General features: G+C 45.3%; 1 protein-coding gene across 7 annotated transcripts in view; it reads right to left on the bottom strand.

Moving 5' to 3' along the window:
* The window catches only part of SLC35A3 (solute carrier family 35 member A3), a 108,079-nt gene that overhangs the window by 41,608 nt on the left and 48,887 nt on the right, over positions 1 to 17,584 (bottom strand). For 4 of the 7 annotated variants that reach the window (XM_030206274.1, XM_030206275.1, XM_030206269.1 and 1 more), the window contains 3 exons: positions 15,534 to 15,738; positions 11,430 to 11,584; positions 7,423 to 7,545 (listed from right to left, as the gene is read on the bottom strand). In XM_030206274.1, coding sequence (XP_030062134.1) covers positions 7,423 to 7,545; positions 11,430 to 11,584; positions 15,534 to 15,720 — 465 coding nt within the window. In that variant the 5' untranslated portion in view covers positions 15,721 to 15,738. Of the gene's footprint in view, positions 1 to 7,422; positions 7,546 to 11,429; positions 11,585 to 15,533; positions 15,751 to 17,584 lie in introns of all 7 variants that reach the window. The other 3 variants (XM_030206272.1, XM_030206268.1, XM_030206271.1) reach the window with 1 other exon arrangement.

Below are 17,584 nucleotides of genomic sequence, written 5' to 3'. Positions count from 1 at the left end.
AAGATTCTGCATTTCGGACATACTTGAGGAAAAAATGTCTGGATTTCCAATCGACCAATGAGACCCCGGACGTGGGACCTGTAACTTTCTGGGAAGCCTCCAAAGTAGTGCTAAGGGGATACATATTGGCAAACACATCTAGTAAGAAGAAAAAGCTAGAGGCGGAGTTATTACAGTTGTCACAAGAATACCAATCCCTTCGCAGGCAACATATGTACTGGTTGGATTAGCCCTCCAAAGACGCTATGATGGAGCTAAGACGCCAGATTGATCAGCTGTTGACCAGTCGGGCAGAAAGAGATATTTACTACCAAAGATTCAAACTGTTTAAGTGGGGTAGTAAGGCAGGGAAACTTTTGGCCAATTTGGTGCGCCCTTATAAGAAACGTCAAGTCATCACTTACATCAAGGATGGGTCTGGGAGGCGATTCCACAAGGAATTCCAAATACAATCTCAGTTCGTCCAATATTACCAATCACTATATGAGGCAAGAGATTTAGATATAGAGAAAAGGGAGGCCTTTTTTCGGGATTTATCAGTCCCTCGGTTTACCATGAATCAGGCAAAAACTCTTGAGTAGGCCCATCTCTGTAAAGGAAATCAGATTGGGAATTAAGGCTTTAAAGGAGTGGAGGAGTGGCCTAGTGGTTAGGGTGGTGGACTTTGGTCCTGGGGAACTGAGGAACTGAGTTCGATTCCCGGCACAGGCAGCTCCTTGTGACTCTGGGCAAGTCACTTAACCCTCCATTGCCCACCGCATAGAGCCTGCCATGAGTGGGAAAAGCGCGAGGTACAAATGTTAAAAAAAAAAAAAAAAAAAAAAAAAAGTTGACAAAAGCCCCAGGCCTGGACAGTTTCAGGCCAGAGTATGGGAAAATTAGGTTCTTACCTTGGTAATTTTCTTTCCTTTAGTCATAGCAGATGAAGCCATTACGTATGGGTTGTGCCCATCAACCAGCAGGGGGAGATAGAGAGCACTCAACTTTTCACAGTGCCTCATGGCCAGCCAGCTCCACTGCCTCTTCAGTATTTGAAGCTTCCAAAGCAGTATGGCAAACCGCAATGGGAATAACATGAACTTTCCACACAGCGAACCATGGCCCCTTAACAAGGGCATGAACTCAAAAGGAGGGAATGAACACATCCTCCTGGAGGGAATAAACTCGTCCTCCTTATTGTATAACTGGAGGGGGATACACGCAACCTCCTGGAGGGAATAAACTCATCCTCCAAAACATAAACTGGAGGGAATGGACTCATCCTCCTATAAGTGAACATGAATCCTGAAGACTGTTTTGCAACTTTCTCCCAAGGAAGGAACTTCAGGAAACAAGAACAGAACCTGAAACAGATTCACAGCATACAGACAATCATACAGGGAGGGCTCATGGCTTCATCTGCTATGACTAAAGGAAAGAAAATTACCAAGGTAAGAACCTAATTTTCCCTTCCTTGTCATCAAGCAGATGAAGCCATTACGTATGGGATGTAACAAAGCAATCCCTAGATAGGGTGGGAACAAGCCACACCACGTGCTAGCACTTGTGCACCAAAACGCGCATCCCTCCTGGCAGCCACATCCAGCCTGTAATGTCAGGCAAAGGAGAGCTTAGAAGCCCATGTTGCTGCACTGCATATCTCTTGAAGAGAGAGTGCTCCAATTTCAGCCCAAGAGGAAGAAATTGCTCTAGTAGAATGTGCCTTAAAGGCTACAGGCGGAACCCTGCCGGCCAGCAGATAAGCTGAAAAGATAGTTTCTTTGAGCCAGCGGGCAATAGTGGCCTTAGACGCTGGAGACCCTCTACGAGAACAGGATAGCAAAACAAACAGATGATCATAGATCCTGAAAGAGATAGTAACTCACAGATACTGCAGCAGAGTCCTGCGCACATCCAACAGGTGCAACTGCCCAAAAGATTCTGGAAACTCTTCCTTATCAAAGGAGGGCAAGAAAATAGGCTGGTTTAGGTGAAACGCTGAAACCACCTTAGGCATGAAGGAAGGCACGGTCCGAACAGTGACCCCGGACTCTGACAATTGCAGAAATGGGTCTCTACAGGACAGCGCCTGGAGCTCTGACACCCGTCTCACTGAAGTAATGGCCACAAGAAAAACGGCCTTTAGTGTCAAATCTTTCTCCGATGCTCGCCGAAGCGGCTCAAAAGGAGAAGCCTGCAGGGCCTTCAAAACTAGCCCCAGGTTCCAAGCTGGACAGGGTGCTCGCACGGAAGGCCGGAGCCGAAGCACCCCACTAAGAAACCGTGCCACATCTGGATGAGCAGCTAAAGACACGCCTACAACCTTACCACGAAGGGAGGCCAACGCTACCACTTGCACCCACAGAGAATTATAGGCCAAGCCTATTTGCACACCATCCTGCAAAAAGTCCAGAATCGGCGAGACAGGAGCCCGCATGGGTGTGATCGCTTTTGAAGCACACCAAGACTCAAACTGGCGCCAAATCCTGGCATAAGCCACGGAAGTGGAACGCTTTCGGGCCTGCAGGAGAGTGGAAATGACTGTGTTTGAATAGCCTTTGTCCCTCAATTGCGCCCTCTCAATCGCCATGCCATAAGACCAAAGCAGCAGGCGTCCTCCATGGCTACCGGGCCCTGTGACAACAGGTTCGGTACCAGAGGTAAAGGAAGGGGAGCCTCCACTAGCATCTGTCAGAGGTCCGCGTACCAAGGCCTCCTGGGCCAATCCGGGGCGATGAGGACCACTTCTCCTGGGTGCAGCCGAATCCGCAGGAGCACACGCCCTATCAAGGGCCACGGAGGGAACATATAGTAGGCCCGGAGGCCAGGGCTGAGTCAAGGCATCCAACCCTGCCGAGTGAGGATCTCTCCGTCTGCTGAAGAAGCACGGGACTTTGGCATTTGAACTTGTCACCATAAGATCCATCACGGGCTTGCCCCATTTGGCACATATCTGCAGGCATACTTTGTCTGCTAGTTCCCATTCTGCTGGATTGATCTGATGCCTGCTTAGATAATCGGCTTGCACGTTGCTCTGACCTGCAATGTGAGCTGCCGACAGAAACTGTAGATGCAGCTCGGCCCAGTGGCAAATCTGTTCGGCCTGCGCGGCCAGTGCTCTGCACTGAGTGCCGCCTTGTCGATTTATGTAGGCCACTGCTGTCGTGTTGTCCGACATCACTCTGACAGCCAATCCTTCCAGGGTCACTTGAAAGGCCAGAAGCGCCTGAAACACCGCTTTCAACTCCAGGCGGTTGATGGACCACTCCGACTCCTCGGGTGTCCATAGACCCTGGGCATGCTTCCCCTTGCAATGTGCGCCCCAGCCCTTCAGGCTGGCATCTGTCACTACTAGACACCAATCGGGGAGTGCCAGCGGCATTCCTCGCCGCAGCATGCTGTCTGAGAGCCACCACTCCTTGATGAGTCGGGCCGCAGGGAGCCAAGAAAGTCTGCATTGATAATCCTGAGAAACTGGAGACCATCTTTGAAGTAGGGAATACTGTAGAGGTCTCAGGTGCCCTCTCGCCCAGGGCACCACTTCCAATGATGGCTGTCATCGATCCCAGCAGCTGGACAATGTCCCAAGCTCGCGGGTGGGGCATCCTCAGGAGCAGACGGACCTGATTCTGAAGCTTGCACCGCCTTAGCTCGGGTAGGTATACATAGCCCGAGTCTGTGTCGAACCTGGCCCCCAAATATTCTAGAGATTGCGAGGGGGTCAGGTGACTTTTGGCCATATTGACGACCCAGCCTAGAGATTGAAGTACTGAGATCACTCTGGCTGTAGCTTGATAGCTCTCTGTTACAGAGTCTCTGCTCTGATGAGCCAGTCGTCTAGGTACGGGTGAACCCGGATACCTTCTCGCCTGAGCAAAGCAGCTACTACCACCATTACCTTCGAAAAGGTTCAGGGAGCTGTGGCGAGGCCAAAAGGCAAGGCCCGGAACTGGAAATGTTTTCCCAACACCGCAAACCTCAGAAACTTCTCGTGCGGGGGCCAAATTGGTATGTGCAAGTAAGCTTCTTTCAGGTCCAGAGACGTGAGAAACTCTCCTGGCTGTACTGCAGCAATGACGGAGCGCAGGGTTTCCATGTAGAAATGCCACACTCTCAGAGACTTGTTTAATTCTTTTATGTCCAGAATAGGGCGAAAAGACCCACCTTTTCGCGGCACCACAAAGTAGATGGAGTATCGGCCGTAGCCGTGTTCGGCGGGAGGTACCGGGAACACAGCCCCTAACTGAATCAGACCTTGCAAAGTCTCCTCTACCGCCGCCCGTTTGGCGGCAGAACCGCATCGGGACTCCACAAACACGTCTCTTACTGGGGCGTTGAATTCTATTCTGTAGCCATCTCTGATCAGGTCCAGAACCCACTGATCTGAGGAAATATTGGCCCACTCCTCGGCAAAGAGGGAAAGACGTCCTTCGATGACAGGAAGCGAGGAGGGGGCTGGCGCACCATCATTGAGAGGGTCGCACCTGAACTCCCGGCCTAGAGCTGGTGGCTGCGGAACGCTTGTCCGAGCGAAAGGAGTTCCTCTGCTGAAAAACGGGCACGAGAAGTGAACCCAGCAGAACACCCCGGGCGGTACCTTCTAGCTTCACAGAAGCGAGGTCTATAAGAGGAGTGGACCGCCTGGCCCTTGGAGGAAGGCCTCGGCCTATCTTCAGGCAAGCGCTGGGGTTTAGGATCTCCCAGGCCAATTTTTTTTCCAACTCCTCACCAAATAGGAGAAGGCCTTGAAAGGGCAACTTCACCAACCTTTGCTTAGAGGCCATGTCCGCTGCACAATGTCGTAGCCAAATAAGACGGCGAGCCGCCACTGCTACTGCCATTTGTTTAGCCGAAGCTCTGACAATATCATAAAAGGCATCAGCCAAAAAGGACAAGGCCGACTCCAGCCGCGGAGCCACATCCGAGAAGGGCTCCGCTCCATCTCTGGGCTGTTCCACTGCCTGTTGCAACCACGCCAGGCAGGCTCTAGCAGCATAACAACTGCATGCAGACGCCCGAACAGTAAGACCTGCAATTTCAAAGGACCGTTTAAGTGCTGCTTCCAGCCTACGGTCTTGTATATCCTTCAGGGCAACTCCTCCTTCCACAGGGAGGGTAGTTCTCTTTGTCACTGCAGTGACTAGGGCATCTACTTTAGGCATTGCAAAGCGAGCCAAATGCTCCTCACGCAGAGGGTATAATTGCCCCATAGCCCTGGAAACTTTCAAAGGTCCCTCAGGGTCAGCCCACTGAGCGGAAATAAGCTCTTGGATGGAGTCATGCAAAGGAAAGGCTCGAGCAGGCTTTTTGGTACTAGCCATCCTAGGATTCACAGAGGAGGCCGTGCCACTGTCAGGCTCTTCAATAGAAAGGACCTGTAGTGTATCTGAAATAAGCGCTGGCAGCTCATCACGGTGGAAAATCCTCACCGCGGAGGGATCATCCAGATCCTGTGGTAATTCTGCACCGACTCTGGCTCCTCAGACCACGAAGGCCTGCCAGAACTCTCCGAATCCTCACTGCCCGACCACGGGGGGGGGGGGGAAGGAGGTGCACCACAATCTGAAGGGGAATTAGCCCTTCTATACTTTTCTTTATGACAATTATCAGGGAAAATAGCCTCAGTGGGCAGTCCCAGGCCAGAATCCACCGGGGGGGGGGGGGGGGGGGGGGGGGACAATAGAAGGGGCCTCAGACGACCCTTGAGGGACAGCTCTTTTCAGCATGTATGCTTTATGCAATAATAACACAAAATCGGGGGAGAAAAACTCGCCCTGGGCACCCAGATCCCGTCGGGGGCTAGCCGCTCCCTGAACAGCCTCAATTCGAGGTTTTCCCCCCCCCCCCCCCCCCGGGCTCAGGGCTCTCTGTCTCTACGGAGGCCGCGTCATGCGGTGAATTCAAAATGGCGTCTGCTGCCAGCTCTGAGCGGGAAGAATCATCGCTCGCCATGCTCGGGCCGGCTCTTACACCTGTACAGCATGATTTACAGAGCCCCGCTGCTGATTTGCGCTTGCCACACCAGGAACAGCGCTTTACATTCTCTGCAGCCATCGCCGAAAACGGCGGGAAAATTCAAAATGGCGGTTTCGTGCCAAAAACGCCCCGATCGCGGGCCCACCCCGGAGGAGTTAGAAAACACTCTTACCTCACCAGACCGAGTATCACAGCTCCGGTCCCATAGAAGAATCAAAGGAAAACCTCTGTTCCATTTTTTTTTTTTAAACGCTGTGAGGAAAGCAGAGGTAATAAGAACTCTGCGGAGGCTCAGATGAGTGGGAAAGGCAGGGAAAGGTGAACCAATGTGCCTGCATCCACTGAGTGGGAAAGGACAGGGAAAAGCAGGCTAATATGTCCACATCCACGGGGGCATGGGTAAAGCAGGGAAAGGGCTAACCTATGTGCCTTCAAAGTGAAGCTGCTATAGCCTCTAACACCCCGGCTAACAACTGGCAAGCCAGGAGCCACCCCCAGGCAGATTTTTGATGGAGCTCGAAGAAGCTGCAGCCACCCTGCTTGGGGAGATAGAGAATACTGAAGAGGCAGTGGAGCTGGCTTGCCATGAGGCACTGTGAAAAGTTAAGTGCTATCTCCCCCTGCTGGTTGATGGACACAACCCATACGTAATGGCTTCATCTGCTTGATGACAAGGAAGACCACTTTTAAAGATAGACCAATGGTGGTGGTGGGATTGGTGTGAGAAAAGGCTCTGTTGGACAGTTGGAAGGAGGGAGGAAGGAGTGATGTTGGATACAGAGAAGGGGGGGGGGGGAGAAAGAGAGAGAGATAATGGACATGGGGGTGATAGGCAGGAAAGAAAGATGCTGGACAACGGGAAGGAGAGAGGAGAAAAGGAGAGATGTTGGACCCTGGTAAAGAGAGAGAGAGAGAAAAAGATAAAGAACTTGGAGGGAGAGATGTTGGATCTGGGGGAAGGAGGGAGGACAATCATCATTAGTCCTTTAATTGTGTGATTAATTGCTCTTAAAAATTTTAATGGAAATGCATCCCTAATATTTAGATAGGCCATGCCATCTTTGTACGCCACGGTATCATCATTATGCATATGCAGCATTTTACAGAAGAACACGAGAGTCAGTCTCTGTTCCTTAATTCTTATAATCTAATATAATCATATTCACATGACACCACAAAAACAAATCAGAGGCTCAGAGTTAAAATGGCAAAGCTTTAAGGAAGGCCTAAATTAGGGACTATAACTGTGATTAAGGAAGGGACAACTGAATAACTTAAAAGCTGGTATGAGAAAAAACACAGTTGTATGGGTGAAGATTTTTTTTTTTTTAATGACACTTATCTGTTTAAGTTCTGTAGTCTATTCTCTTTCTGGAAAGATTTCTAGACAGTCTAGGAAATGTATGTTTAGCATACCATCTATCACAATTATAAAATATGGAAATATTCAACATACTTTTTACTAACCTGCACAAGGGCCACACCCATCATCAGAATCACTAGGGAGAGCCATTGGTACACATTGAGCTTCTTGTTAAGCATGAATACTGAAAATAAAGCTGTAGTGAGAATCTTTAGCTGATAGGTAACCTAAAGAAAAAAAGCATAATGGTGCTTTAAACAGTCACATACTGTACTATCTTACACAAATAGCAAGCTTGTCCTCTTTGTGCTTTGTATAGAGATAGGTCAGATGTCCTTGGAAACAACAAAAGACGTAAGGCTGGATATTTTTAAAAAAATTGCGCTCCTAAATTTATGCTCCTAAGAGAGGCTTTTAAATATGTGCCCTATTTTCAGCTAAACTTAAAAGGCATAAGTTTTCAGCTAAAAATTCATCTTAATTTAGGAACTTAAAAGTTATGGGCCCGATATTAAAAAGACTTTTGTCCTGTTAAACCCCAGTGAACTGACTTTCCGCCAATATTAAAGCAGCACATAAGCATGGAGTACCACTGAATTCTGACTGTAAGAACTTTTGCACTATCCAGTTAGTACCGACATGGTCCAGGGAAAAGTCAGGTAGGAGCCAATAGCTAACTGAACAGCAGCGACATTCAGCCCATTATTCAGTTAGTTACTGGCTGTCCCAATTTTAACTGGTTTCCTAACCAGATAGCGGTTCTGAACCCTCCCCCACATTATTTGCCCCTTTCTCCTTATCCCATAAACAGCTGGATGAGTATCGCACTGTGGGTAGCCTAAATAATTCTTATAGGAAAACAACTCCTAACAGATTATTTATGCCAAGGTCCTAAGGTACAGAAATCTGCCCAAGCTCGTGCTAGGGGAAATTATTTATTCATAGATAAAGAAAAAAAAAAAAAAAAAAAAAAAAAAATATATATATATATATATATATATATATATATACACATACACAGGATCCGCAGCAAGGCTTAGTGAAGTACAATACATATATAATTTGCTGATATTAAAAAAACAAAATAGACTGCTACTAAATAAAGACTATACAAAATGAATCTTAATGAAATACTAAGTGATTACACAAACCTGATTTGGTAATACTGAAACTTATACTACACTTCTTATGCAAAATACAACTGTTAGCAGCTTATTCCCTGACCACGAGTTATGACCTAACCAATCTTATTCACAGACAAACACCAATCACTAATCCTGCTATAGGAGTAAAACCTGTTATCTCACCATGCTGTCTCTGAGGCAGTCTCCCGATGAGGTTGGCACAGATTTCTCCTTAGACTCCAGTTGTATCCACAGCGAGTCTCAGTCTCGGATTCAGAACAGGGTCTATCTTCTGAAATCAGGTGTCAGTCATACAGTGTTCTCTCAGAGTGGATGTAGCTGAGTCAATCTGTATTTTCACCAGATATGTGGTTCACAAGGTTAGCACAACACAGTCTCTTGCTCACACCGAGCCTTCTAACCTTGCTGGGTTTCTCAGGTCCTCTCCGTCCTCTTGCCAGTTCCAACTTTTTCTTTTCTCTCGTTCCCACTTTCTTAGTACCTCTCAGTCAGATGACCCCAGGTGACCAATCCTGATCCTGTCCAAGTCACTCCATGAGCAAGAAGCGTCCTTTGTTCGGGACCCTGAAGTTGTTGCTTTATGGTCTGCATATCTGTCTCCAACCAGGCTTTCTGGAGCCATGGGTCTCACTCCCCTTTCAGCTTCTCAGGGAGATAAAGGGGTGGTTGCAATACAGAATGTCCTTGGATGCGGCATGCCAGCCAGTGATTTTCCAAAAGCTGGATCTTGCTGACACAGATGTGTTCAGGTCAAAAGTTGTACAATCCATCTTGTTGTAACAGGATGTATTAGGCTTGTATGAACCAAAACCAGCTCAGGTGAGATCCCAGGTAAATACTCCTACAGGACCTGGCTGACTAAATTCTGGGCATACTCAGAGCCTGCAGAGAGATCAGATCTTCAGTGCTGGTACTGAATATCAGGGCCTAATTCAACCTACAGTGGTCAACATTTTCCACTCACTTTTTATGCTCCTAAATTTAAGAGTTTAGTGAAATTTTTAATATAAAGTAATGCATGCAGCCCTAGTAAATTTAGAGAGGCCAATTAATGAACAGAAATCTCAAAGTTAGGAGCATAAACCCTTTGAATATCAGGCCCATAATTTTACCAAAAAAAAGTCAGTCAGAGATTCAGCCACAGTGACCAGGTATTCAGTGACGGTATCCAAGTATCTGCCAGCACCAAATTTCTGGGTATAATAGACCGTGCCAAATGTTGCCTGGATAAATTACTTGGATAATTTAAGACAGCATTTTTCCTGTCCCAAGTTATGTGGATACTAGCACTAAATATCACTGATCTCTGGATATGTCCTAATTCTGCTCAGACACTGCCCCCAGACCACCCCGATGCTACCTGGAGAGTGCTGTGGCGGTCTTTAGAGATTTAAGGCAGCATTATCTGGATGCTGCTATTGAAAATCTAAGTACAGCCCCGGTCACTGTCATTTATCTGAACAGCAGCACCTGCTATCAGAATAAAGTGTCACTGAATAATTAAGGGTGGTGTGGGGGAGGTGACAGTCAACAATCTTTGACCAGTAGCTGTTAGAACAGCCACAGAAACAATGCATATACAGGGGGTTTCTGTCAAGTGAAATCTACAACAAAGAAAATGTTCCACTCAATGTGGAAACTCAAATGCGTGAAACCATTCTTTCCGCGAGAAACATTTCGCAACCTGATACAATCAATGGTACTAAGCCACGTCGACTACTGCAATGGTATTTAGGCAGGATACAAAGAACAACTCATAAAGAAACTACAAACCGCCCAAAACACAGCAGCCAGGCTTATATTTGGAAAAACGTGTTTCAAAAGCGCCAAACCCCTCCGAGAAACACTGCACTGGCTCCCAAAGAACGTATTGCCTTCAAAATCTGCACCCTGGTTCACAAAATTATCTACGGCGAAGCCCCGGAATACATGACATTTCTCATAGACCTACCAACCAGAAACACAATCGGATCAACAAGCACATACTTAAATCTCCACTAACCAAGCTGCAAAGAACTCAAATACAAATCAACTAATGCAACCAGCTTTTCCTACATAAGCACACAACTGTGGAACGCACTACCAAAAGCCGTGAAAACAACATAGGACCACCTAAAACTTCAGGAAATCACTAAAAACCAACCTATTCAAAAAGGCATACCCAACGGACCCAACTTAAATGCCTGAACCCTGCTACACAAGGAAACTAAAGCCCATAATGGATATAACACAACTCTTCCTCTCTATGATTCCCAAACGTGTCTGTAACACATGAACCTTATTCTACCATAACATCACTTTGTATTTGTTCTTTACCGGACTTGGCGAACGCCTTACGGTACTATGTAAGCCACACTGAGCCTGCAAATAGGTGGGAAAATGCGGGATACAAATGTAACAAACAAATAAATAAATAAATAAATAAATAAAGTGATCAGAGTTGAATAAGGAATCCTTTCTCCAGGTTGCAGGAGATGACAGTGCAGCCTAGGATTCACTTCTTAGGCCACAGGATAGCACTACCCAAACTAGCCAGCTGCATTTTCAGGATATCTACAAATATGCAAGACATAGAAATCCAACACCTGCTAATTTAACATGCACATATTTGTCCGATGTGTATTTGACTGGGACATCCCAGAAACCCAACTGACTCTGGGGTTACCAAGAGAAGTTTACAAAGCCTCCATCATAGGAAAAGAACACAATCCAATGGAGGCCCCCGAACTGCCAAAAGTAAAGACAGCATACAGCCCCAACAATGGACAAACACTTAGAAAAATTACTGCCATGACTATACTGCTTCTACAAAACAATGTTCATGTCCATTAGCAACTGCCTTGTTTCAATAAGTTTATATTAAAATGCCTTAGGCTTTAACATATCAAAATGTTTTACCTTTGGAAAGTCAAGGCCTTGCAGCCCATGGTAAACTTTAATTTAAATGAAGGGGTGGAATCTGGTACCTGGTAAGTAGCTGCATCTAGGTTTGACAGTGCAACATACAGCAAGTTATTCTGCAGTGTATATATTCCAGAGGGAATGGCAAGTTTAAGGGTTTCCAAGGGCTTGTTGACAACTTCATCATGTAGTATTCGATTCAGGGTTCGGAAGTTAAAATCTGTAAGGAAGGGAAATTTTAACAGCAATCAAAAGTAATTCTAAATATTCTCAACACAATGAATGATGGATTGAATCACACAAATTATTCTAGCTGGAGTGTAATACGAAGCTTAATGAACAAAGCATCTACAGAAGGTCTGTCTGAGGGATCAACAGGAAATGTGCTGAGTGGCACGGTTGACGAACCATAAAAGCATGCATTTCCTCTGTGTTAGCTCTGACCTGCAGTCTCTTATTAATGACTCTTTAATAGTAAATAGTGACTAAGCAGTGGTCATCTGTGATATAACCTTCATCTTCTCAACATCTTCCAATATTTGAAATGCTGTCTTCATTACGTAAGCATACTCAATCAGGGCTTCTATTTTTAGGTGTTTGTTTTCTAGATATCAGAGATTATTTGACGGACAAAAATATATGTGTTTTAGTGTTTTCACAATAGTTTTATTCCTGGATACTTTTTCCGGTGGACTCAAATATCTACATTTGCACAGCTGAGTTGTCATCAGTACAGATAAGGCACACAAACCAGAGTGGGAGATCCAAAGCAGGAAAGAAGAGATAGGAGATATTTTTAACAGAAGTGGTGTTCTTGTGGGGTTTAAACAATAAAAACTTTTACATTGATGGGTGTTTTATATCGATTTTTCAGTTAAAATCTAAAATCAGAAGCCCTAGTTATAAATTAAGGGCCCTGTTTACTAAGATGCGCTAGAGCCTTTAGCGTGCGCTAAACGCTAGAGACGCTAGCCTCTAGTGCGGCTTAGTAAACATGGCCCTAAGAGTCTTATGCTGAGCACTATATGATCTAATCATAGCTTCAGCCTTGTTATAAAATGATTAACACGAAAACTGTTTTCTCTGTACAACATATATAAAATCCTATCCATTATTAAAAAAAAAAAAAAAAACTTTTGGCATATAGCTGTAGCAGACTTCAGGGTCACTGCTATTTCCCAAATCCCATTCATAAAGTTTTATATTATTAGACAAAAAATTTCACATTTATAACAATTTAACAAGTGTGAGCAAAGGATTATATCAAATAGTGCTTCATAAAATGCTAACCTATAACTGAGTTTGCTTACAAGTACGAGTTCCTCTTTACTAAAATTTAGTAAAACTAAGTTTTACACATTTACTCCATTTAGTTTACATTTTTCCATAGTACTCCATCTAAACTTCTCCAAAAACACTTTTTTTTTTATTTCAACACTTTTTAATATTTTAAAATTAACTCAAAAAGACAATGCTAGCAAACAGAATAACAGTAACACAATAGTAATGAAGACAGTAGCATAAGCATAAAACAGACAAGACTATAAATAATGTTACAACATCCACAAGACAAACAAACCCCACTAATTCATCCCCCTCCTTGCAATCACTCCCCCCCCCCCCCCCCCCCATCCTACCTGCAGAGAAGGCCTGGTGATCTAGTGGACTTTTCAGGGGCAGGAACGAACCCACTCATTCCCTGCCTTGTGCCACTGCTCCATTTGTAGTGGTGGCTGAGAATTCTCACTGGTTCTAACTGCAAAATGGCTGCCAGGTCCTCCCGCGGCAGTCTCAGCAGACATTGCAAATGGGCAGTGGCTCAGGGCAGGAATGAGTGGGGTTCGTTACTGCCCCCGAAGACTCCACTACACCACCAGGCCTTCCTAAGGTAGGTCCGAGGGGGGTGCCGGCTCACCTTGGCTCAGGACGGAGACTTTTGGGTTGGATGTGGGAGTTTAATTTATGGTTTCAGTTTCCTCTGAAACCGAATAGCCAATTTCAGCCACAGATTTGGTTTTGGAAGAAAATCGAAAATCCTGGGTTCGGTTGAGCTCTAGTTTAAATACCTACATGGCATAAATGACCAGGAGGAGAGTTTCTTTCAATTGAAAATAAGCTCTGGAATGAGGGGGTATAGGATGAAGGTGAAAGAGGATAGATTCAGAAGTAATACTTTTTCAAGAAAAGGGTGGAAAATTTGTGGAACAGCCTCCCAGTGGAGGTGGTGGAGACAAAAATTGTATCTGAATATAAGAAAGCTTGGGACAAGTACATAAGATTTCTAAGGGAGTGAAAGGGAGAGTACATGGCATGGATGAGCAGACTGGATAGGCCACATGGTCTTCACCTGCCTTCATTTTTCTCTATTTACTAACTTTTTAACATTGCGCGTCTCTCCCACGGTGCTCTCAACTTGCTACAGTCTATTTGCAAAGCAGGACATTTAGGCATCAGGACGGTTCAGAATCAGGATGTTTAGGTGTCAAACTGTGGTGCCTAATCATCATTTATCCCTCTGAGCATGTCCTCTGCCTCCTCCCCCAGCGGCTCGGCACGGGCACAGCAGCAGCTGCCATAGCAGAGAGTCCGCAACTCTCTGGGACAGGGATAGAGGACAGGGCCGCCTCGCTGCATTCCTCTTACAAACATGCCGTCTGGGCATTAGGTGTAGTGACTGCATCAGCAATGTCTCAAAAAAAACCCACCCAGTTCGGCATCGACAATGCTTTCCGACAGACTTACTAGTCTGAGGTTGCTCTGGCATGAGCCATTCTCCAAATGATTTATTTTGTTTTCTAGCTGAGCAATTTTTTTTCCTGAAGCCGTGCCTAAGTCTTCATCTTATTTTGTGCCATACTCTCCAGCTCAGCTAGCTACTATTGGCAGGTACCAAAGTCATGGCCAAACCTATCTAGTGACTCCTGCACAGATTCCAGCTTATCGAAAAGCCAATCCAGGTTATCAATGATGGCTTCCACTGATGCTGTCAACCTCACTCGTGATCTTAGTCACCCAGGTCAAGCTGCCACACAGGATTGCAGGACCCAGCCTGTCCATCTTGGATTCTAGAGTGCAGCCTCTGTTTCTGTCCTACAGGATTTTGGTTGACATATCCCACTGGCAAACCTCTCTTCCTCCTACAGCTTCTCAAAGTTTCAGACCCAGGCTTGCTGAGCCTGGGTCCCTGACGCAGCAGTGGAGGTGGGCAAAATTAGCAGGTAACACTGGAACAGTGTTCGCTAACATCTGCTCCCATAAAATGATCTCATCTTTTTTCTTACAACTTCTGGGAACCACAGTGGTTTCTTTGTTCTCTTCCCTTACTTCCATGCTTGGCATAATGACTGGTTGCCATTTTATTGTTCCTTTTATTGCTTTTCACTTTTCCTCTAGATTTCCTTGATGCCCTAACGCCAGACAACACAACTGGTTTTTTTTGTTTTTCTTTTGCATTCATGTCGAATGTAGGTTTTGTTAATGTTTTTATGTCTACTTTGTAAACCACTCTGGGCTACTTGGTAGAAGACAATATACAAATAAACGCTATTATTTTCTCAAATTCAGCCCTTACAAAATGTAAGACCTCTGTTCTGGTCACTGGACCTCAGGTTTTCCCCTACCATAACCAGATCCAATATGGCCTTGCTATGAGTGGGTTCCTCAACAAGTCTTGAGAAAGACCACTTGTATGGTCTTTCCTCAATTGTTTGTAATATTTTGTAAATATTTCCCTATTTCTGGCTTCTCCAGCAGCTGGCATTCTTAAATCTACATCCGATGCACTTAGGTTCCTCATTAACAGCATCTTGCTTTCGCATGCTATCTTTTGTTGACTTCTATCAGACCTATATCCCTCTTCTCGTATTGTGAGGGCAATCTATTATAGGCTATAATACCCTATATACCTACATAATTAGACCCCTTAGATTTGAGGCAACCCACAGCAACTCAACAGCTCCTTGCTCACGTGGGATAGCAATGACTTATTTTGTTCTTAGCCTATAAAACTATGTCCCCTTTTATGCAGCCAACCTGTTTTTTTATTCTCAAATACCTCTTTTTTCCATTACAGCTTGATGAGGCCTATAAGCTATGATTGAAGCATCACTGAAAATGGCCATACTAACGAATGACATTTAGCAAAGATGAAGTGGACATCTGCTACCTACTGTTGTCCCTGTAGACCAATAAGATACAAGCTGCAATCTTCAAACACTCAGCAGCAACGACCGCAGTGGATGACAAGTAGCGTGGTCCTTCTTCCTTTAATGTCCTAGAGTAACGCATAGTTAGAACCAGAGTGGTGGTCTGGAATACCAGTACCCCCAAAGACAGGTACTTTAAATTGGAAGACATTGCTGGGTGCTCAGGTTCCTGAAAAGAAAACAAACAAAAAACAAAACAAAAAAAAGTGAGGTTTAAAGACAAAAAAATCCTTTACCTGTGAAAAAATGATATCTTGTAATAATTGTTTCAGTTATACACCTCACCTAATCATGAGATTAAAGTGTCTCACTGTATGGAATGCCATCTTTCATAAAACACTGTCTATATAACAAGCCACAATAGTAAAAAGCTGCTTAGAAATCAGCTTTGCTGTCTCCGCAACTACCTAAGTTTAACACAAATATTTTTGATGCACTGGTAGAAATGAGAAAAGTTTTTTCTTCTTTACATTTTTTTCCTTTTTTATGTTTTTATATTTTTTGTAGAAAATGACAATAATATGAGCTTAAATGAGAAATTAGATCTTACCTGCTAAATTTGCTTTCCAGCAGCAGTCTGTTGGTGCTGACAGAAGGCCCTTTACATGGCCAACACAAAATTGGGGCAAAAAATCCACCATTGCTGGAACAGAAAGTTCAGCTCCTGCTGACTCTCCTGCTGTGACAGATTCCAGACGCGGCGGCAAGTCAGGAGGTGGCAGGGGATTCAAGATGGCAGCGGTTCCCACTGGAACTATCCTTGAATACTGCTCCATCAACTCCCCTGCTATTTAGAGCGTGTTGCTACCATAAAGCTGCAGACCGTGTAACTAGAGTACCGAACACATGAGCTTCGATCCTAAGGAGCAGCCCTACCAGCCCAAGAGAAATAGCTGCAGAGTTCAGAGCCTGCAAAGTAGGACCCAGTAACCACCACAGCTGGGGGGGGGGGGGGGGGGCATGCTCAAGCACTCTCCCCCTGAAACAGTGCTGTGTCTGTCTTTTCTTTGTTTTTTTTTCCTGGTTTGGTTTTGTACTTGCTGCACCAGAAAATCTGATTCAGCCCAAATAAGAAAAACTAAAAAAGACTGGCAAAGGGGAAAGCTGCAGGTAGACCCCTCTCATTCCAGATCCTCTCCGTGCCCATAAGCAGCAAAGAAGGACCAGGGAAATCAGACCACCATGAGGAGGAAGGGGAGGGAGGGCTTCAGCCACCTGAGTGTGGCACCCTCGGGGCTTCAGAGACCCACAGGACTCAGCCCTCTTCCAGCAAGCAGAAATAGATCTCTAATTACTTTTGTCTTTTTCAATTCGGCTTGTGGTACAATACACCACCTCTTGCTGTGGGCTCACCTGCTCTTAAGTGCTCTTGTTTTATTTTATATTTTAATTAAATTAAACCAAAGGGACTGCACAGACTTGCCACTGCTACCATCTACTGAGACTGAGAATAGGCTGAATTTCAGGGGCCTGCCCAACCCCTGCACAACCCACTTAAACACCTACTGGAAGTTCAGTGTATTTTCAGTCTCCATCTGCTGGTAGGAGTGCATAACTCATCTGTGCTAGTCTACAGGGATGCTATGGAAGTACATATTAAGGTCACTGTATGATGGATTTAAAAAAAGAAAAAGAAATCAGTCTTACCCCTTAAAGACAAATTATAAGTGACAAGGGGATCCAGAAATGCCTTGAGAAGAGATTGAGCAAACTCAAGAGCAAATCCATCACGAACGACCTCTAGTTCCAAGAGATCTTTAGTTACTTGGGTCCAACAGTACAATGCCAGTCATGCCCCCCCCCCAAAACAAGAGGTATCAAAGAGTAAGTAGACCCATAAGCTTTCATTATGTACCTTTGGAATTCCCCACTGTGGATGCAGGAAACCCTCTGCGGGAACCGCTAAAGAACATAATCTGCCCAGTTCATACCTTCTAACCTGTGTAAAACATCCTCTGCCAGAGAACCCTCTAGCTACAGAGGACTTAAGCCGATCTTCCAGTAACCCAGGCACC

This window comes from Microcaecilia unicolor, chromosome 6, assembly GCF_901765095.1.
Source record: "Microcaecilia unicolor chromosome 6, aMicUni1.1, whole genome shotgun sequence".
NCBI lineage: Eukaryota > Metazoa > Chordata > Amphibia > Gymnophiona > Siphonopidae > Microcaecilia > Microcaecilia unicolor.
Note: the sequence above shows the minus strand (reverse complement) of the source record. Positions and strands in the feature narration are given on the sequence as shown.